The sequence below is a fragment of the Myxocyprinus asiaticus genome, chromosome 23, assembly GCF_019703515.2.
Source record: "Myxocyprinus asiaticus isolate MX2 ecotype Aquarium Trade chromosome 23, UBuf_Myxa_2, whole genome shotgun sequence".
Lineage (NCBI taxonomy): Eukaryota > Metazoa > Chordata > Actinopteri > Cypriniformes > Catostomidae > Myxocyprinus > Myxocyprinus asiaticus.
In genome coordinates, this window is record NC_059366.1 from 35,320,881 (window position 1) to 35,343,537 (window position 22,657).

Consider the following 22,657-nt stretch of genomic DNA (forward strand, 5'->3'; position numbering starts at 1 on the left):
TGAATGATGAGTTTGAGTTGTGAGTGCATCATTGACTATTAGCCATTTTTTGTACTGACAATGTAACATTCAACCCTAAATATTTGGAACGTAACAGGGTTGTTGTACATATGTAGAAAGAAAAATGTCATGGTTTCATTTTTACAGCTATAATTTGTCATTTATTGCAAGGCACACAGAAACTGTGAGATACAACCAGAACTTAATACATTCTTATTGTGAAGGGGTTGAAATAATGTAGCACTTGAGAGTTAGGGTTGGTAAATAACTATTGATACTCTGCAAGGCTGTAACCACATATTCAGAATTGGAGGCCATACGCTTAAACTACAACACTATGAGAACGTGCAAAATTATTGACAGGCAGAAAACGTTAGAGACCGTGGCCCGCTTTTTTTGTGCTGTTTACAGAGTGTAGAGCTGTCACAGAGACCAGTGAGATATCTCAGGACACTTATTTCATTTATATCTATCAAGGAGTAGAATTTATTTTGCATACCTTTCTTTAAAAAAAATCGCTTACAGCACCTTTAAATCAAGTGCCTTAATCTTCCGTGGGTTCAACCATTTAGTATTTTGCTTCTTTTAAAAAATGTGAAACCAAGTTTTCAGTTACCAATGCCATTGTAGAAATTCACTATTCACAGTTGGCTATGATTAATTTAATCAATTCAATCAGTGTGGGTTGCTGAGATTAAGTGAGTAGTATTCGGCTGGTCATGTGATTCCAACATGGCAGCCCCTATTATGGGACTCTCTCAGTGTAGACTAAAACAGCTTTTTTAAGGTTACTCATATGACTCGAGTCTTCATCTTATGTGTGTGGTCATGATTTTATACAAATTTTAAAAAATTAAAATTTATTTCTTTAAAATTAAAACTCAAATGAGGAAAAAATGATTGAGGGCACCTTTAATAAGTAAAATAAGGTCTGTGGTAAACTATACTTAAAGATACTTGGAAGTTTTGTTCTATGCGCACTGAGAAGCAACAAAGTTTATTATTAATATTATAAATTGCACACAGTTAAACCTCAAATGTAAAAGTTTGAAGCCACAGTGTTTAGGAAATATATGTGTTAAACAAAATGTATGTTCTTAACAGGTTTCTATATAAGGACTACAAATACCAAAAGCATGTGAGTAAACGTGCCTGATGAAATGGAAAACTGTAGTAGTTCTTATCTAGCAACTTGTTAGCAATGTACTTAAAAAAAAAATGTGTGCATTCACATACCAGATAGCACACATACATCTCAGAGATGTTTGTTTTAGATCTTTTCATCTGGAAAGTGTTGCATTCTAATTGTCTGCTAAATATTTAAAAAAAATCAAATTTACAAACAATCTCAACCATAAACATCACACTGAATGTCTTATTGACATGACATCCGAGAGGAAACATCTTATAGATGTTTTGCAGATGAGCAAACAACCTAAAAATACGTCTTCCAGATGCAAACACGTGCGCACACGCATACACACATCAAATAGATGTCTGGGTGATTAACGTATTATCAGGGGTGTGTAATTTATGTTGTGTAATGTCCAGATATCTTAAAGTCCCTGTGAAATCAAAATTAAAGTTTTGATGCTATTTATTCCCTTTAAGGTCATCAATATGCTAGCGTACTTCCAGATGCTGACAAAATTCATTTTCAGAAGATATAAGCATTTAAAATCAGCAGTCTCTCTCTACCAGCTTGACAGACCAAGGTACAGTCATGAGTACACGAAGCGTCTGAGAAACTATGTCCAATCAAATGCTTTCAAGAACGAGAACACTCCCTCCCCTAGCATGTCTGGCTGTGTTCTAACTGTCGCTGATCATGCCTTCACAGGGTACTTTGAAAGGAGCACAATCCATGTTGTAGGGTCAATTCCAAACAGATTTTCTGATAAGAATCGCTTAAAAAGTAGTTTTGACTTACCATTGTCACCTTTCAGCCTTCTGAAGCTCTCACAGTGGAGGGTAATTGTCTTCAAATGGAATAGTGCATAGGAATGATGACTTCTAAATAATACATTCTAAAGCTGAAGAAACTTGCTGGAGTTTATTTATATTTTTCTGCAGACGCAGGTTTCTTGGATATACAGCTTAAGTGTTCTTTATTCTTTATGCTTAGTGCACTGTGATTCAAAACATGGACAAATTAGCTTCTACTCGCTTGTTTCACATTTATCTGTATTTGCAATGGCTCCAGCCTTGTCCTAAGGTAAACCAAGTCCCCGCCCTAAATTTTTTTCTCGTCTGATAAGCCATTTCACTCAAACATACTTCACACTAAAGTGCAACAATCTGGTTCTAGAAGTAAAAATAAATTTTTCCCATAGACAAACTGATTTTCAACGAAACTAAATCTTTAAAGACAGACCTACCGTGAGCAACGAGGTTGTTCATTGATGATATATGCTTCCACTGAAACCATCCGTCCGCATTATTTCAACTTCATTGTTTAAAAATCGCATTTGATAGCAGAATTCATGGTAAACAACTGCAATACCCATGGTGCATCAGAGAAAGGACCACCAATCAGAGAACCACGGGCAACGGAAACCGTAAAACGCGTGCTCCCATGACGCACCGTAAGTGACGTAATCGAGTCGGTCTTCCGTCACCCTTAAAATATTATATATTTGTATATATAGGGATATTTTGCAATAAACTTAAAATATATTGCTTCTATACTTATAAACAACAACCTAAAATCTATATTTTCAATATTTCCATAGTTTTATATTGAATTATATAAATTGGCCCGGTTGCTAGGGTGGGTAGAGTCACGTTGGGTTAACCTCCTTGTGGTCGCAATAATGTGGTCCTCGCTCTCGGTGGGATAGCATGAAGCCTCCACATGCACTACATCTCCGCGGTAACGCGCTCAACAAGCCACGTGATAAGATACGTGGCAACTGAGATTCGTCCTCCGCCACCCGGATTGAGGCGAGTCACTGCGCCACCACGGGGACTTAGAGCGCATTGGGAACTGGGCATTCCAAACTGGGGAGAAAAGGGGAGAAAAAAAAGTCTATGTAAGAAATGAATGGGGAAAATACTTCTGGAACCCAGACGGCTGAAAAAGCGGGAGGTCACTGTTGCGCTTTATAGTCTATAATAAAGTCGGTCGTAACTTCCGTTTCATGACAACTTTAAAGGTGCCGTATGTAAGATTCAGAAACTGCAGCCAGCCTCGTGCTCGCGCTCGTGCACACACTCCATAGGGATGCAAGCATCGGCCAAAACAATGACATAACATACAAAGAGACAACGTGATTCACTGGCATCATGCTGACAGATGAGATAGCATAATTAAAATTACACAGTCATGATTGTTTTACTACAAACTTTGAGACTGTATATTATATTTGACTCTCCAGTGCTGGAGCAGGGCTAAAACAAAGTGTGGATATAGGTCTGGCTATGCGAGACTGTAGTTTGAAGTAATCACTTTTCTTTGCATGATACATTGACTGCATTTATACGATAGCCTATGTCGCCGTTAGTTAGCTAGCCAGCTTTATCAATAGCTGTTAGCTAAATTTGGTGGATGATGACAGTAGCTGTTTATAAAACAGACTGAACATTATAAATATATTGACACAATTCAGTATTGATTTGATTCCATCACAACTGTAATTTTGATATATCGATGCGTTATTGTTTTATAATAATAGAATGTATATGTTTTCAGTATAACCAAGTTATGTTACACTAATGGATGGGTCTTTTTGCATTATCTTTTACATTGTCTAGCATTCATTTCATGTGTTATTGTAGTTTACCTTGCTGAATAATTACAGATTAACATTGTTTATGACAGTTACTGTGCAGGCAAGATCAAGTTAGCTAAAATTACACAGATCAATACTTATGGCACTATATTTCACATGCTTTGCAGTTATGTAAGCTTACCTGTCCAATAAGAAGAACACCAATTCAGGGTCGGTTTTGATCCCCAAAACCGAACGAAGGTCCCTCCAGGAATCAAATGCCCTGCCGATGTTCACTGTAGTATTCGCTCGACCACGATCATGTTCCGCTTAGTCGGGATTCAGTAGATAAATGTTTTTTTGGCTTACTCAGAGTCGGTGTTGTGCTGGCAGCCAGACGTTTGCTGGATTCCATCTCTAAGATAACGTTATCTAGTGTTGCAGACAGTCTGTTGAAGCGGAAGAGAAGCTTTTACTGAGGCAAGACTCTCGGGAGCGTGCATAAACGTCACATCCTTTGGATTTTCCCGGCAAAACCGACCCGCTCCCTTCGCATGAAAATCAGTCTACAGGCTTTAATAGGCAACCTAGGAAGTCTGGGAAGGGTTAATTGTTTAAGTTGCGTTACAAGCCGTTCACACATTGGCAAAAAGTAGACGAATATTACATAAAAATTGTTACATATTGCACCTTTATAGTTATGTTTACCACAGACCTTATTTTGCCTATAGATAAAAAACAGCCATTATAAAACCCATGGGAATCCCAGGGGAACCATAATTATTATTATTAGAAACAGAATGCGAAAAGAATTAGAAAATGCCAATTTTCTTCTAAGGATTACAACCTAAAATGCTCTATTGCAGATGGCCAGCAGATGGCGCCACCCATCCTGAAATTCATACTAAAGTACCAGTGGAACACAAATAGTGTAAATTACGATTTCCCATATGATGTTTGTTGAAAGTTTAGAGTTGAATGGTTTCAGTGCTGGCCATGCCACTTCATTAATAACTTGATGTGACTAACACATTATGTTAACAGCTTTGCAGTCAAGAACTCAGTTTCAGAGTTGTAATCATTTCTACAAAGACACACACCACACAGACAAAAACGCAGAAGAAACTGTGCAACTATATCTTCATTTACGTCAACAAAGACTTTCAAACAACTTACCAAAAAATATCTGTTTAATGTGTATGCTTAAATACATGCATGTGTCTATGAGAACACGTGTGAGTTACAGGTGACAGACGTCCACAGTGTCAGGTTCATGGACTGCACAGTCATTTCAGAATGTGTGTAAAGTTGTTTCAGACCACCTCTTTTAAAATAGATTCATGATTTCAGTTCCTGATTAATCGACAGAAACAGTGTCTGATTGAGAAGCTAAATGCACAGAAATGTCAGTAGATTTAAAGTTAACCATGATTTGGCTGATTACTAGTGAGGATCACCTAAAATGTCCTCACTAGTTGGTATTCTACACAACTTGTTTTTATATCATTGTGGGGACTCTCCATAGACTTCCATGCATTTTATGGATTTTATACAGATCTAATGATAACCCTTAAACTTAAACCTCACAGAAAACTTTTTGCATTTTTACATTTTCAAAAAAAAACATAGATTAGTATGTTTAATAAGCCATTTCCCTCATGGGGACCGCTAGCTGGGCCCCACAAGGTAGGTGATCTCAGGTTTTACTATCCTTGTGGGGACATTTGGTAAAAAGCCTGGCAACCATAACTCTGGCCAGGACCCAACCTTTCAAGTGGCTATCCCCAAAATTAATGACCGCCCCATCTCCCAAAATGCAGAGTCTGGGGCAAAATGAAAATTGTGTGTCCAAAATCTCTGAATCTTCAACCAAAATTCTTGTATCTTAACACATCCCCAAAAAACATGGGTTGTGTCTCTGTCTTCTGATTGGCATCGCCTGCAGGTGGGTGTGTCTTTAAGACCAAGTCTATACAATCTAGAGGGTGTCCAATATAATCTATGCAAAATCTTAAATTGCATCAGACACACCCTTGCATCTCTAGATGTAGACTTGATGTTTTTTAGAATCCTATCCCACACTCCCTCCTCCAATACCAAGTTTAAATCTCTCTCCCATAATCTCTTGAGAGAAGTTGAAGCTCTGTCTCCCAGACTCTGAATTAGCAGGGAGTAATATACTGATGCCTCATGACCTTTTCCAAAAGCAGTAATCACCACTTCTAGAGTATCTGCTCCTTTAAGGGGGTGTATGCTACTCCCAAAATAGTACAGAGCAGGTGGTGCAGCTGTAAGTACCTAAAGAACTGAGATCTGGGAATCCTGAAATGTTGGACCAAATTTTCAAACGATCTCAACACTCCACTCTCATATAGGTCACTGAGCGTATTGACCTCCCTCACAATCCACTCTGACCAGCAGAAAGGGGACTAAATATGCTCGAGGCAACATTTAAATAAATGTCTGAATTGAACACTCTTGTCCATACCACGTGCAAATGCGAGATAACAGGGTGCGACTTAACTTCTCAGGTTAGTTAAATAGAAAGGCTTTGCAATGACAAAATAGGGGCAAGTACTTCCTGTTCAAAACAAAACCAGGGAGGGGCTCTCTCAGGTGGAAGCGACAAATGAGCCAAATTTCTGAGACCAAATGCATAATAATAAAACAAAATCTTGGGTAGGCCTAACCCACCTTTGTCAACCGGCCTGTGTAATTTATTGAAATATAATCTGGGACGCTTACTATTCCAAATGAAGGACTTCGCTGTGCTATCAAATTGCTTGAAATAAGAGGGGGGATATCTACAGGGAGAGACTGTTGCAGGTAGTTGAATTTTGGAATACAATTAATTTTAATAACATTAACCTTCCCAGTCACAGATAAATGTAATGAAGCCCACCTGTCCACATCGCTTGAAAACCTTTTTATTAAGGGGTCAAAATTAACTCTAACTAAATCACACAAATTTGCTGGGAAAAAAACGCCCAAATATTTAATGCCCTGTTTGGGCCACTGGAAAACGCCCGGCTGAAAAGCCGTTACTGGGCAGTACGCTGTCAGAGCCAAAGCTTCAGATTTAGACCAATTGACTCTGTATCCTGAGAACAGAAAAGGAATTAATAATTCTGTGGAGGCAAGGCATAGCTCTAGTAGGGTCAGAGACGAATAAAAAAAATAGCATCTGCGTAAAGCAAAAGCTTATGTGCCATACCTCCCACCATCACTCCTAGAAAATCATCCTCCTTTCTTATCGCTGCTGCTAATGGTTCCAGGGCAAGACAAAACAATAATTGGGAAAGAGGGCAACCCTGCCGGGTGCCCCTATCCAGAGTAAAATAATCTGAAATTAATCGATTTGTTTGTACCGCCGCTGCCGGGTGTCTATAAAGTAACTTAATCCATCCAATAAAAGTCTTCCCGAACCCGTATATTTCTAACATCTTAAAAAGATAATCCCATTCTACCATATAAAATGTGCCTTTTCAGCATCAAGTGAGATGGCAGCGACCGGAGTCTGATCATTCGCCACTGACCACATAATATTGATGAAATGCCTAATGTTATTAGAAGAGCTGCGGCCCTGAATAAACGCCACCTGATCTATATGTATAAGAGATGTCATAACTTCACTTAAACGGTTAGACAAAATTTATGACAAAATTTTAACGTCTAGCTGGATCAGGGAAATTGGATGGTAACTCTTACACTTGCTTCGATCTTTGTCCTTTTTAAGAATCAGACTGATCCGGGCTTGTGTCATGGTTGGTGGAAGCTTTCAATTCTTTAATGATTCCGTATAAACTTCTAGCAAAAGTGGTGCCAGTTCTGTAGCATAAGATCTAAAAAACTCAGCGACAAAACCATCTGGCCCCAGAGCCTTGCCTGTAGGTAAGGCCTTAATTACCTCATCAAGGCGCTAGCGGAACCAGCAAAAAAAAAAAAAATAAATAAAAAAAATAAAAAAAAGGGCAGTTTCCTTGGGCAGTCCAATTCAGTGAGCCGGCTGTTCATGAGTGAAGCAGATGACGTAATCCTTCCGATGTCCTACAAAAAATATTCCACAAAAACAAACTCCAGCCATTGGAGGCATAAACACAAGGAACATGCAGATTCATCCACAACTGTCCCGAAGGAGTGTTACTCCACAAAACAAACTCCAGTTGCTAGGCGGAACCAGCACTAAAAGAAACAAAACAGGCGCCCAGTTTTCTCAGACGGTCGAGTGTATATTCAACAAGACAAGCTACTTGGGGGCAACGTGAGAAACACACTATGACTTCCTCAGTCCATCGATTTTATGAAAAACATCGCTTGTTGTGGGCATATAAATATTTTGCGGCCATTCTTAGTATTTATTTTCAATTTGGCTGGAAACATCAGTGCAGAAGCGATCCTCCATCACTGCAAGAGTTTCTTGAAGGAGTGTTACTACACAAAACAAACTCCATCTGCTAGGCGGAACCAACACAAAAAGAAAAAAAATGGCACCCAGCTTCCTCAGACAGTCGAGTGTATGTATGAGAAAAACCAAATGGCTAACTCAACCCACTGACTCTATGAAAGACAATGCTTGATGCGGGCATGTAAATACTTTGCGGCCATCCTTAGTATCTATTCTCAGTTTGGCCAGAAACATCAGTGCAAATGCGATCTTCCGTTGATGTAAGAGTTTCTTGCATTCCTTGAATCGATCGTGTTTCTCTCTTGTCGAATTCACAAAGTCTGGGAACAAGAAAATGCTGTGATTCTTCCAAGAAAGGTTTCCTTTGCTCCTCGCCTCGCATAACACAAGATCTTTATCGGATGATCTCAGAAATTTGGCCAGAATTGATTGGGGCCTGTCTCCCTCCACGGATCTGCTAGCCGGGACTCTGTGAGCTTGTTTGATTTCCAGCTTGTGGCCTGTTTTGTCGAGCAGACTCGGGAAGAGCTTGTCTTAAAATTTCACCATATTTCTGCCTTCCTCTGTCACGTGTTGTATAGACGAGGAGAGAGAGCAGGAACTATGTGCAGCAATCCTTTAATTAACAATGACAAGAAGGTGAGGATACACAAAAGACAATGACTTGGGTTTCAGAACTAGACAGTTGTTAGAGCTGACATAAACAAAGCAACTACAAACAACAAACAAGAACTGACAAGGATGGAACTGAACTAGAAGTTATATATACACAAGGTACTGATAAGGGAATGGAGAACAGGTGGCTGTAATGTGGAACAGATGGCAGTGATGAGGGCAGTGCATTCTGGGAAACATAGTCCGGGGGAAACTGAAGACAAAGGATGAAAACTACTTCAAAATAAGAGTCCTTGGAAACACAGTGACTGTGACTGTGACATCCTCATGCTCAGGAATTCCAACAATTCTGCGGTTCTCCAAATCCTCCAGTTTTTCCAAAACTTGTTCCAAATCTATCTTGGTCGCTAGCAGATTAGCAGCTAATTCCCTCTCCGATGACTCCAGATAATCGATCTGTCTCTCGACTTCCCCAATTCTTGTAACCAACTCAGAGAATTTAGTTTCCCTCGCCGTTATCGATTGACGCATTACAGCAAGATCCTCCAAGTCAGCTACGACCTTCGCCAGCATCACAGACATGCTCGCCAGTTGCTGTTGGATTTCTTCCACCGCACCGTCCAAACTGAGTACCTGGTCTGCGGGCCTGTCTGAGGTTTCAGCTTGAGCACGTGTCTTTTAATATCTCCGAGCCCGAGGATTTTGAATTCTTTGACATGTTGACTTCAAAGAACAGACATATAGCAGGGCGTCACATGACTCCCCCTAGTATGACCATTCTGAAAAATGTTGAATTCATCACATGCTTTGGGATGTAAAATTTTGCAAAAGCAAATGCTTTGAAAGTCTTTAATGCCCCACTCTCAGATCTGCGTGGAATGTTGCTTGGTCTTCAAGGTTGGTGGAATTGCCTAAAAGTCTATTGTAATAATTTTTGTTAAATGTGGCAGCTAAATGACAAATTAAGTACATTGGTCTTCATGAACCATTTCCATGGAAATAAACAAAGTGGGATTGTTTTCACACAGCTGAAAAACAGCTCAGCTACCTACAGGTAGAAGAGAGCACCCTTTAGGGTAGTAGTTCTCAACCAGGGGGCAGGGGCCTGCTAGGGCACCTCAGCAAACATCCAAGGGGGTATGAAAATTATTCAAAATCCTTCAATAAGCTATAATATGATAATCTAACTTGCTATAATCTAAAAAAGCTAACAATCAAGATGTACAACATGTAAACTGACATCATATTATGGTTGGGTATCGATACAGATTTAATAATTTAATTAGATTCCAATTTACAAGCCCTCAATTTGATTTGATTCTGATACAATTTATTTGGGTATATTTCATTTATAATGTTCATTTTGCTAACATATGAAAGAAATATTCTCTCAGCTAATGCTGTGCAGGGACCTTCTTACTTGGTACATTATGAAAATATTATTATATTCTAGTTTTCAGGCACAGCCCAGGTTTTCATTGACCAGTTTACTCTGGCCTGATTGTTTTAATAATGTGACAGACAGCTTCTTCTTCATATGGCTCAACATCATCCTCTGGCAGAACGGGATCTCTCCCTCAAAACTTAAACATATAAATAAAATAAAACGTAAAAATCAATACACATTATTTTATTGTGTGTGTAAAGTTGAGCCGACATCATTTATTAATATAAATATGAATTTCAATCTGTTCAGATGTTTCTTCTTTCTACTGTTCATTATTTTAATTATATTTTTTATTACTTTTAATCATTATTGGCATGGCATTTGGATGGATGATAGATGGATGGATGGATGGATAAATGGATGGAATTTGCTAGTAGAATAGAATTCATGCTAGAAAACAAAATGGTAAAGGAAGCCACATAAAACTAAACTCTCTGAACATTAAAAGTTATCTTTTTTTTACTCTTTTTGCTAATTCTGTCATTTTGTTTTGTTTTTCTAGATAGATAGATAGATAGATAGATAGATAATGTTTAGATATACAGACTGATTCTACACAGTCAATCCATTTTGCTGTTCATGACACCCTTTCTGTTCTTGTATATTGATGATTGGCAATGTTTAGGCGCAAAAACAGTGCCAGAAGTGTTAGAACGCAAAAAAGAAGGCAGAAGAATACTGATGTGTTTTTTTTTTTTTTTTTTTTTTAGAGCATTGAAATACTGCAAATATTTTTCTTACGCTTGCTCGATTTACACCTTTACAAAACGTTCACATGCAATTTATTTTATGCTTAAATTTTACTCTGTGCATGCAAATCTTTAAGGCACTAATTTACCTTCATATTTTTTTACTTTTGGCTGCGTGTGCAGTGTGGCGGAGGAAGAGAAGAGCGCGTGGTAGGGATGGGCGGATCGATCCTAATGTATCGATACTTCCGATACTGATGTTGTATCAAAAATATCGATCATCACACAAAAATATCGATTCAAAAAAATAAAAAAATACAAATAAAATAAAAAATAAAAAAATCAATTAGGGATATTATTTGGTTACCATGAACATGAACAATAATGATAAGCTTCAAAGTGAAATAAAACGGATTAGGCCATATTAGCAAATGCTTGTGCAGGATGGGAACTATTTCTTCTTCCTCTCATCTTAACATGCATGCAGAAAGACACAAGCAGACAAGTGCTTGCGGCGTCACAAGGCTCGTTCAAACAAGAGGGATCAGAACCATGGTTTTACTACAGTAATATTGTAGTAGTAACCATGGTTAATTGTGTGGTAACTATGGTTTAACTAAATTCCATGGTTAAACTATAGTTAGCTTACTGTAGTGAACCCATGGTTAATTTTTGTAAGGGTAAACAAAACAGAAGTCTAATAATTTTCTGTTTAGGCTCACAAATGTAAAATAATAATAATAATAATAATAATAATAATAATAATAATAATAATAATAATAATAATAATAATGACTTGAATTATGACAAAATAATATTTTAAATTACCCATTTATCCCAAGAAATTGAAAAATAAATAAATAATAGAAGTATCGGTATTGGTATAGGTATTGGACTGGAAATTATTGGTATTGGATCGAAAAGTAAATAAGTGGTATCGCCCATCCCTAGTGCGTGGGCGTTGACACTTCAGCATTCAAACGAGGCAGGCAGCAAAAGAGAAGTGGAGAAACTACTAGTCGAAGGTGGAAGTCAAACTCTATGGCTTTACATGAGCAAGCAAAGCCAGTGCACATCGCTCCTGCAAAAAACAACTCTGATTATTGTTATGGCAAAAGGAGAGGGAGCCGAGCATTTTTCATCCGTCTTGTTACCTTCAACCAAACCTTTTAATCAAAATGAAATCAAAATTGCCAAGGTAAGTCAACCTGTATAAATTTAAATTATATATATATATATATATATATATATATATATATATATATATATATATATATATATATATATATATTTTTTTTTTTTTTTTTTTTACTGTTGCATCGTGATATTTGTTACAAAGCAAACGTTGATCACCTCAGATAAGACGGTTTGATTACTAGTGTGGGTGTGTATATGGATACAGCGAGCGTAACATTTGTCTTGAATACAAAGACTGAAAGAGCACCTGCCATACGAGCGCGACCGTTATCATTATATGCGAAAGAGCTACTCGCCTCCAGCGTCTGACATTATTAATGACATACATTTATATATATATATATATATATATATATATATAATTTATATAAATACAATTTTCTATTAACTAAAGGAATAGGGATTTGTGGATTGCATATTTGCTTGCAAATCATTCTAGCTTTATGATGCCGTGTCTCGAAGCACCATGAAAAAAAGCCGGCTTTAAAGGGGACGCGTTCACTCACGCGGAAGGGCATTCATGGCGATGCATTTAGACTTAAACGTAAAGCACGTGCGGTTGCATGTTATTTGTATACACGCATCATTTGCTGTCGTTTGTTTGGTTTCACCGATTAACCAATTACAAATGAGAACGTTGCCAGAAACGCATCCTGTCCATGGCGTTGTATTGTACGAATGACTCACAGCAGGTGCATTACAGGTGTCCGCTCTACAAACACCAAAGTGAACTTGCACATGCCACTACAGAGAGTACACATCAAGTTTAAAGCACGTAAAATGAGGCATTAAGCACGTTAAAAATAAAAAGTTTTCACACCCAGTTTAACAAATGCTACATTTAAGTGCATTATCACAAAGCAGTATATTCAAGATATCAGTATAAAAAAGGTTGGTGGTCCACTAGAGTCAATAATTGCTCTCAAATTTCAGAAGTTTTCATGTTACTGTGAAGCACAGTGGAGAACTGTATAGTAACAATAATTATTAATGCAGCCATTTCCTCTCAGACTTATCTCATAGTGATGAGATTAATAGACTTGGCTGACCATGTGCATGTTTTCAGCATTTAAAGAGACTGGTGACTGTTTAAAGAGCTCATATTATGCTCATTTACAGGTTCATCATTTTATTTTGGGGGTCTACTAGAATAGGTTTACATGCTTTAATGTTCAAAAAACACATTATTTTTTATCATACTGTACATTGCTGCAGCACCTCTTTTCATCCTCTGTCTGAAATGCTCTGTTGTAGCTCCTGTCTCTTTAAAGCCCATCTTTCCGAAAAGCCCAATCTGTTGTGATTGGTCAATCACTTAGAGCATGTGTTTGAAATGTAATGCTCCTTACCATAATGGAGTTTCAGCACCTGAGGCTTCCTGAGCAGCGCATGCAGAGGCGGATGCATTATGCAAATGTATTACATAGTGACAGCTATGTCATGGAAGTAATGACTGGACAGCAAACCAGGCGTTTCAGGCAGTTCAGGAGCAGTGTTTTCTGTGGAAGAGTGTAACTCCCTTTGGTGTGGACTTTGTGCTTTGAAACTTTGCAGACCTTTTACATGCACAAACAGCTATATTACACACTAAAGGAAAGGTAAAATCCCCAAAAGCATAATAGGGCCTCTTTAAATATGTTCTCTGACCTGGTAAACGTTGACTGGCAAAGCATAGACCAAAACTTACCAGAACTATGTTACCCCAAAGACACCAAAGTCTGCTGACTAACGCTAGTAATTTTGTTGTTCTGTGCTTGCCTAGAAAGATACTCTAGCCAATCGGAGCACCTGGATCGGGCATTAGTGCTGCTACAGTGTGGTACACTACACTCAGCATGATCTGCTAGCTTTAAGACTGAGCCATTACAGGGAGGAACCAATTAGCACTGGAGTTTTGAATATATTAGCCATCACAATGTGAGACCTCATAACTGCATTTTCCAAACTGAGTTAGAGGAAGTGGTAGATCAGACTTCTGCATATAAGTTTGGCTGCTAGATGGGGTAACCTGTAAATGTGCTGACAATTCCACAAGCATCTAAATGCTGCTAACTATAGAGCAATGGTCATCTCTGTGAAGTGATGTACCATAAAGACATCTTTGATGATTTTAATAGATAGTTTAAAGGGAAGATGATCAGTTTGACCAATATTTTGTATCAATATTCACACATTTCTATAATTTAAGTTTCTGTATTATTTTTGTTTTGTTTTTGATGTTACCATTTTCTCGTTTTCCAGCTTAATATGCAGAGGCAGCTGTAAGTAATCCATTTGTATGTTTATTTCACCTAAAAGTGTAACTCTGTGGCACTTTCAAAACATTGCTCTTTTGGTTTCAGCTGCCCATCCAGCCCGACACAACAACACTGGCTCAACAAATAGATTGAATTTGGGGTGGGAATGTCTGTTTGTTTGACCAATGGCATGAGTTTGGGGTGGAACAATCCCTGCATCCGAAACCACGTACTGTCACAGTATGTACTGTATTTGATGAGAAACGTACTTCTCATACAGTATGCTCTTTAGATAGCGAGAGGCAGTATGAATAGAATTCGGACATACTAACATACGGGAACGTACGCATGGTCCCGTGACCAGAATATATGACGTGACAACAACAACCGTGAAAATAATCCACTCAAGTTCGGTTAAACAAGCGCTATTTAAAAGTTATGAGCTTTATTGCCATAGTGCTTACAGATACAAGGAATTTGTTTTGGTGACAGAAGCTTCCAGTGCACAAACAATACAACAACAAGACAGAGATAATAATAAAAAAATAGAATAAAAATAAAAAGTGTATAGAAAATATTAAGTATATATAGAAATACACAGAAAAAAAAAAAAAAGAAATAAATAAATAAATAAATATATATATATATATATATATATATATATATATATATATATATATATATATATATATATATATATATATATACGTTTGTACAAATACAAATCTGTTATATACAGATGCAAGGGAATGTATGGCAGAAGAGGTAGGGTATGTTGGATAAATATAAATAGACTAAGCTGTGTATTGCTGCAAATGAGCAACGTTCTTTGTGTATACAGCACTTACTGTTGAAAACAGCCTTCTGTCCCGTGGTTCTCCACCATTTGTTTTAAATCCAGCATTTGAACATGACGTCTCCTCAGCTCCCGATGCATTGTGGGATAGGAAAGTGTTCAACCAATCCACACTTTGGATTCCCACCGGAAATAGTAGGTCATCCGGGCATTTCTCGCTTACTGTCTTATGAATACTATGGATTTGGACATACTACTCCAACGGCATACTGTTTTTGGCATACTATATTGTAGTATGGCTATTCGTACGCAAGGAATATATTTAGACAACCAGTGGAAGATGGCGGGAGTTTTCTGGAATCTGTTAATAACAGTGATTGTTTACATTTCTGTTTGGTGATGTTATCGGTTTGTTGATACTGGGCCTACTGAAAAATGCCACCATTTTGTAGATCTCTAAAGAATTAGCCAACAACACCATTACACCATTCATTCATTCATTCTCAAGTGAGAAATGCGTAGCATTTTAAAGTCCCCCTCCAATCACTGGTTTAACCCCTAAAAACTCATCTTTGTTTATCAAAATTACATATTTAATTTTTTTTTCCATACAAATAATCCCTTCATACCTTAAAATGGCTTAGATATAATTCTACAACTTTGCCTCATTTAGTATGCGTGGATCTATGAATATGCAAATTAGTCCCCACCTCCATCTCCACTCACCCCTGCACCCTGCTCGCCTGCAGCTCGGGCTACCTGCCCACCTTCAACTCTGTTCACTGTAAAAGTACTAAACGCTACACAATGGCAAGTGGTAATATTGGAGTAATTCAGCCATATATGTTCGAACTGAAAACTGATTCTGAAGAAGAAGAAGAGTGAATTGTACAGGGTTGCCTACAAGTCGATGTATCACAATGGTAATGTATTTTATGTTTCTACAATGTTAGAAACAGAACGGTAATTGATAACATGATAATTTGGCTTGACTACTTTTCAAACAGCTAATAATGTGTTGCTAATGCCAAGCCATATAAAATTTCCTGTCAGCATTTGACATGAATCATTATGTAACTTGGCAAGTTAACGTTGGCTAACTTTATCTAGCACACTGCAGATTTGTTGGACACAGTCAACGGATAAAACACAAGAAAAGGAAACTTACCGGTTGACCAATATGTTGGCTCATACTCGCTGTGCCCCAGGATAAATTGATGGAACCGCATTGGGCTTCAATATAAGTTTAGTGGCAAAACCCATCTGTTTTTGGGTAACATTTTCAAAACAGCTCTCTGGAAAATGACTACTGCAAACATGAGTTTTCACTGGAAGTTTTGCTGGGACATTATGATTTTTTCCAAATAAACTGCACCCATTTATCTCCGATTTTCAGATCCTTTGGTAATATATGAAGGCTCACCATTTGTCCTTTCGCAACTTTGCATCCGAAAATAGAACATGTCTTGCAAAATACCGCTATGTAGCTACACCTGGCTTCTCCTGATACCCCTAGCTTCACCATAGCTTATGCTATTGATATGGAAAGCCCCACCCCGCAAGTTGATGGGACTGGTTCCTTAGGTTTGTGACATATGAAACCCTGGCTGTCTGAATCCGTGTTTTTGAGACTGTCTTTGGTAGACTGCAGTTCCAAGGCGAAAATGCTCAGCCATGGCATTGACTGCTGACTTCACTCATGGTATGTCTTCTAGCATATAAAACACCATATGGACATGTAAACAAGGTTAAAAACTTGATATTCACTGGAGGGGGTCTTTAAGCTGAACAGTTAGACATAGCCCAAGATAAAAAATAATTTGAGACTATTTAGATTGCAAAACAACTGTGCATAAATATAGTGCCATAATACTGATATTAGAGGTAGACAGATATATCGGTTTTAGTGATTAATCGGGCACTAAGTGCTTTTTAGAACTATTGGTTATCTGCAAAAATCTATGCACACATACACACTCTTTAGTAGTACATGCTTTCTTTTTCACAGAAGATTTTTATCCTACCCTGAACTTTATCCATCATCCATTTATCCATCCAACATTAACACACACACACACCTGAACTTTCTTTGCCCCACAGTGACACCTCTCCAATAGAATCTTTCTTTCATGATCTTTCTTTCATCACACCTTTCAGCAAAATATTATGACAATGAGTTTTGGAATTTTCATGCACTCACAAAGAAGAAGATCAGTTGCCGCTTTTCCACTACTGGGCCAGTGCAAACCAGGGCTATCAACTGGTGAGAAAGCACAGATGAGGCACGATGAAACCCCGGAAGTGACAGTGGGAACGCAACTGGCCTTGGCATGAACTAGCATGCCCTCATTTGGCCCGATAGTGGAAACGTGGCTATTGTTTACTAATATACAGAAGCTTTCCCTCAGCTAAGGTATATAAAGCCTCATAGGGCCTTGCTCATCATTCACTTTGTGGCAGCACAATGGCCAAGCGGATCTCTGTGCATGAGGCTCTTGATTACATCCTTGACACTAGACACCCTTACATCTTTTACATCATGACACTAGACCACTTGACCTGGTTAATTTAAAAATAAAAGTCTTGTTTTTTGTGGTCTTCCCCATTCATTTTCAATGGCCAGTAATTTTTGACCATGAACACGACAAGTGTGAATTTCTGCCATTTTTATTACAAAATAAAAGTGCTTCAAAACAAACTTCCCTGTTAAACATTAAAATAAACTAGTGTGTAATTTTTATATCGTAGATGTTTTCTTATGGTATTTAATTTAGTCAAAATAACCCATAAAATGCTTTTTTTTCACTCAAAAACCGAGGTGCATAAGCTCAGGTCAATGAGGCCTATGATCAATAAGTTCCAAAAAGAAATATAAAACCTGTCCTAATTGAAAGAAAACAAGTTTACAAAAAATCGAATCCAATATATGGTGACAATATAGCATAATGAGAGATTTACAGTATAAGCAATTTTTATAGGCCGGTCATTTTTGACTGGGAAGACCAAATTAGGTAAAAAAAAATGTAAAGACAGTACAAGGGTTAAAGCCACTGCTGTGTGTCTCGTGCCCCACAGACACAATATAAAACTTTGGCTTACCTGAGGGAGAAATTGCTATCTCCGCATGTGAAATTATTAACAGTGTTTACTCAAAAAGGAACTGAATGTCCAGATGCTTAAGGGCATTTTAAATGGTATGTGGCAAGTGACAAGCTTTTGCAATCTGCAGTATGTAGCACAAACGCAACAATGCCCGCAACTGCTGCAGCTCAATGCAAGAGTGAAAAAATGTATCTCACATGATTACTGTGAATATTGTATTCCGTTTTGCATGCAAATGATAGTTAAAAAAATCAACAAACAAATAAAGTGGCTTCCCTATCTGTCACTCACTTGACATTGTGTTGATGTAGTGACACTAGGGGTCACACTTGGGAGCCCGAGACACCTCTGGTCTTTGATAAAAGGCCAATGAAAATTGGCGAGTGGTATTTGCATGCCACTCCCCCGGACATACGGGTATAAAAGGAGCTGCTATGCAACCACTCATTCAGATTTTCTCTTCGGAGCCGAACGGTCATGCTCACTGAGCTGAATTCTACTGTTCATTCACCTCTGCTGGATCTGACGGCACATTTCAGCGGCTTCTCCCTCCTCTGCACTGGTGCACTGCAGAGAACGCCCCTGGGCGCTTCGGCAGAAAAAAAGAGAGTATATTTTCTGAAAGAGCTTTTTCCTCTAAAAGAGTATATTTCTCTAAAAGAGCGGCACACACGGATCGTCTTTTTAAAGACGCATCTTTTTAAAGATGCCTTTCCGATTGTGTGTTATTCCTGGTTGCGGTCGTTATCTCTCAACTTCGGGTGGTCATGATCGCTGTCTTTCGTGTCTGGGCGCGACCCACACGGAGGCAGCGTTTGTGGATGGTTTATGTTCTCATTACGAGAACATGACCATGGCAATGTTGAGGTCGCGGCTTGCTTTCGTAAGAAAATACCTACGGGTATGAAGCCAGCATGGCTAGCACTGGGAGCGATTTGGGGACCCCAATGGAATCACCTCCGCCTGGTATCCCCCCGCGGACCTCCCATTCCCCAGCACGCTCATCTGCCCCAGTCGGGCATCCGGATGAGTCCGCCAGCTCGTCTCATGGCGAGTCTGGCCTCTTGTTTGGAGCCCGCGAAGATGATGAGCACTCGAGTGCAGCATCGGAGAGCGGGCTTGTCCAGTCGGACGCAGAAGCCTCAGCTGGGCTCCCCCCCTCGGGGACGATTGCCCAGTCACAGGCTGATGCAGAAATGATGGACATGCTTTCCCGGACGGCTGCGAGCATTGGGTTAGAGTAGAACCCTCCGCTCTCCCCTGAACCCTCGCGGCTTGATGATTGATTCCTGGGCTCGTGGCGCCGCTCAAAGCAGCCAAGCCCCACTCCATTGCCTTTCTTCCCGGAAGTGCACGAGGAGCTGACAAAATCGTGGTAGGCACCTTTTACTGCCCGGCCCCAATTCTGCAGTTCCCCTGCCCTCACTACCCTCGATGGCGGGGCGGCCAGGGGCTATACGTTGATTCCCCCGGTGGATAAGGCGCTCGCGGTGCACCTATGCCCGCAGAGCGCCACCACCTGGAGTGGACGCCCTAAGCTCCCGTCCAAGCCCTGTAGGTTCACGTCATCCCTGATGGCTAAAGCCTACAGTGCTGCTGGACAAGCCGCCTCTGCCCTGCACGCCATGGCTCTCCTGCAGGTCCACCAAGCCAAGGCATTGAAAGAACTGCACGAGGGTAGTTCCGCCCCAGATTTGATGCAGGAGCGACGAAGGTCACAGCGCGGTCTCTCAGGTGGACGATGGCCACATTATGGTCCAGGAGTGCCACCTTTGGCTCAACCTAGTCGAGATGGGTGAGGCCGACAAGACACGGTTTCTTGCTGCCCCCATTTCCCAGTCTGGCCTATTCAGCGACACCGTTGAGGACTTTGCGCAGCAGTTCTCGGTGGTGAAGCAGCAGACGGAGGCTATCTGGCACATCCTGCCCTGGCGCGGCTCAAGATCCCGCACCCCGTCTGCTCGTCGCCAAGGGCGTCCCCCTGTGGTGACTGCACCGGCTCTGCCGCAGAGGTTTGGCACCTCGAGCTCCGCCCCGCCGCGAGGACCCACCTGCCGGTACGTCCGACGACGTTGTCCCCTTGGTCCCCCTTGCGCAGAACTTGAATACGTGGCTTGCGCTTTCCAATCCGTTGCGATGGCTGATCCAGACCATCCGACTCGGCTACGTGATTCAGTTTGCCAGGTGCCCGCCCAGGTTCAGTTGTATCCACTTCTCCTTGGTCAAGGACGAAAACACTGCTACCTTGCGAGCGGAGATCGCTACCCTCCTATGGAAGGGCGTGATAGAACCTGTCCCTCCGGCTGAGATGAAGAAGGAGTTTTACAGCCTCTACTTCATCGTACCGAAAAAAGTCGGTGGGTTGCAGCCAATCTTGGACCTGCGAGTACTGAACCGGGCCTTACACAGACTCCCATTCAAGATGCTGACACAAAAACGCATTCTGGCAGACCTGAAGGATGCGTACTTCCACGTCTCGATCCTTCCTCGACACAGACCCTTCCTGCGGTTTGCATTCGAGGGTCAGGCGTATCAGTACAAAGTCCTCCCTTTCGGCCTGTCCCTGTCTCTTCACGTTTTCACGAAGGTTGCAGAGGCAGCCCTTGCCCCGTTAAGGGTGGTGGGCATTCGCATTCTCAACTATCTCGACGACTGGCTAATCCTAGCTCACTCTCGGGATATGTTGTGCGCACACAGGGACTTGGTGCTCTCACACCTCAGCTGACTAGGGCTTCGGGTCAACTTCGGGGAAGAGCAAGCTCCTCCCGGTTCAGAACATCTCTTTTCTCGGTTTGGAGCTGGACTCAGTCTCTTTGACAGCGCGCCTTACGAACGAGCGCGCCCAGTCGGTGCTGGCCTGTTTGAAGGTGTTCAAACAGAAAACAGCGGTTCCACTGAAACTTTTTCAGAGGCTCCTGGGGCATACGGCATCCTCAGCGTTAGCCACCTCACTCGGGTTGATGCATATGAGACCGCTTCAGCACTGGCTTCAGACTCGAGTCCCGAGATGGGCATGGCGCCACGGGACACATCACGTGGTCATCACGCCGGTCTGTCACCGTCTTTTCAGCCCTTGGACCGACCTCTCGTTTCTACAGGCAGGTGTTCCCCTAGAACTGGTTTCCAGGCACGTCGTGGTCACGACGGACACCTCCAGAACGGGCTGGGGCGCTGTTCGCCTGCGGTGGTAGACACAATCACTCAGGCTAGGGCCCCCTCTACGAGGCGCCAGTATGCCTTTAAGTGGCGTCTGTTCGCTAAGTGGTGTTCTTCCCGACGGGAAGACCCCTAGAGATGCGCAGTCGGATCAGAGCTTTCCTTCCTGCAGGAAAGGTTGGAAGGGAGGGCTGTCCCCTTCCACCTTGAAGGTGTACATTGCCGCCATAGCAGTACTCCATGACGCAGTCAACGGTAAGTCCTTAGGGAAGCACGACCTGATCATCAGGTTCCTAAGAGGCGCCAGGAGGCTGAATCCCTCCAGACCGTGCCTCGTTCCCTAATGGGACCTCTCTGTAGTTCCTCAGGGTCTTTGAGCCTTTGCAGTCAGCTAAGCTTAAGGCACTCTCCTTTAAGACTGCCCTCCTGACTGCGTTCACTTCCATCAAGAGGGTAGGAGACCTGTAAGCGTTCTCGGTCAGCGAAACGTGCCTGGAGTTCGGTCCGGGCTACTCTCACGTGATCCTGAGACCCCGACCGGGCTATGTGCCCAAGGTTCCCATGACCCCTTTTAGGGACCAGGAGGAGGCAGACCCAGCCCTGTCATTGCTGTGTCTGGTGCGCGCTTTACGCATCTATTTGGATCGCACGCAGAGCTTTAGGATCTCTGAGCAGCTCTTTGTCTGCTTTGGTGCACAGCGGAAAGGAAGCGCTGTCTCCAAGCAGAGGATCACCCACTGGCTCATTGATGCCATAACTATGGCATATCACGCCCAGGACGTGCCGCCCCCGGTAGGGCTACGAGCCCATTCTACCAGGGGTGTAGTGGCCTCCTGGGCCCTGGCCAGGTGTGCCTCTCTAACAGACATTTGGAGAGCAGCAGGCTGGGCAACACCCAACACCTTTGCAAGGTTCTACAACCTCCGGGTGGAACCGGTTTCATCCCAGGTAGTGGCACGCAATACAAGCGGATATGCCCGGGATAGCTGGCTGGGTGTATCGCTTGCACATAGCACCTTCCTCCTTTTGAGCTGAAGACGTGCACCATGAATTCCCAGTAGTGTTCACAAACTTTGTTCCCTGGTTGACTTCCTCCAAGCCCTGTGGCAGTTGAGTTTTCAGAGAGACTCGCTGTCGGCCCAGTACATGTGCTACCTACGAGTCCTGTTCTGGGGTAGGTGCTCCGCATGTGGCGGTTCCCTGTAAGGCTAACCCCATGCAATATATATCTTCCGCTAATTTGTTTCCCTGTTGGCAAACTGCATCTTCCTTGGGCAGAGCCCCTCTGCCCCAGTCTCCATGT

General features: G+C 41.3%; 1 protein-coding gene across 2 annotated transcripts in view; it reads left to right on the forward strand.

Moving 5' to 3' along the window:
* The first annotated feature begins 11,903 nt into the window (after positions 1-11,903).
* Positions 11,904-22,657, forward strand: part of LOC127413893 (sodium-dependent lysophosphatidylcholine symporter 1-A-like) — a 50,887-nt gene continuing 40,133 nt past the window's right edge. For both annotated transcript variants that reach the window (XM_051651455.1, XM_051651456.1), the window contains exon 1: positions 11,904-12,064. In XM_051651455.1, coding sequence (XP_051507415.1) covers positions 11,918-12,064 — 147 coding nt within the window. In that variant the 5' untranslated portion in view covers positions 11,904-11,917. The remainder of the gene's footprint in view (positions 12,065-22,657) is intronic.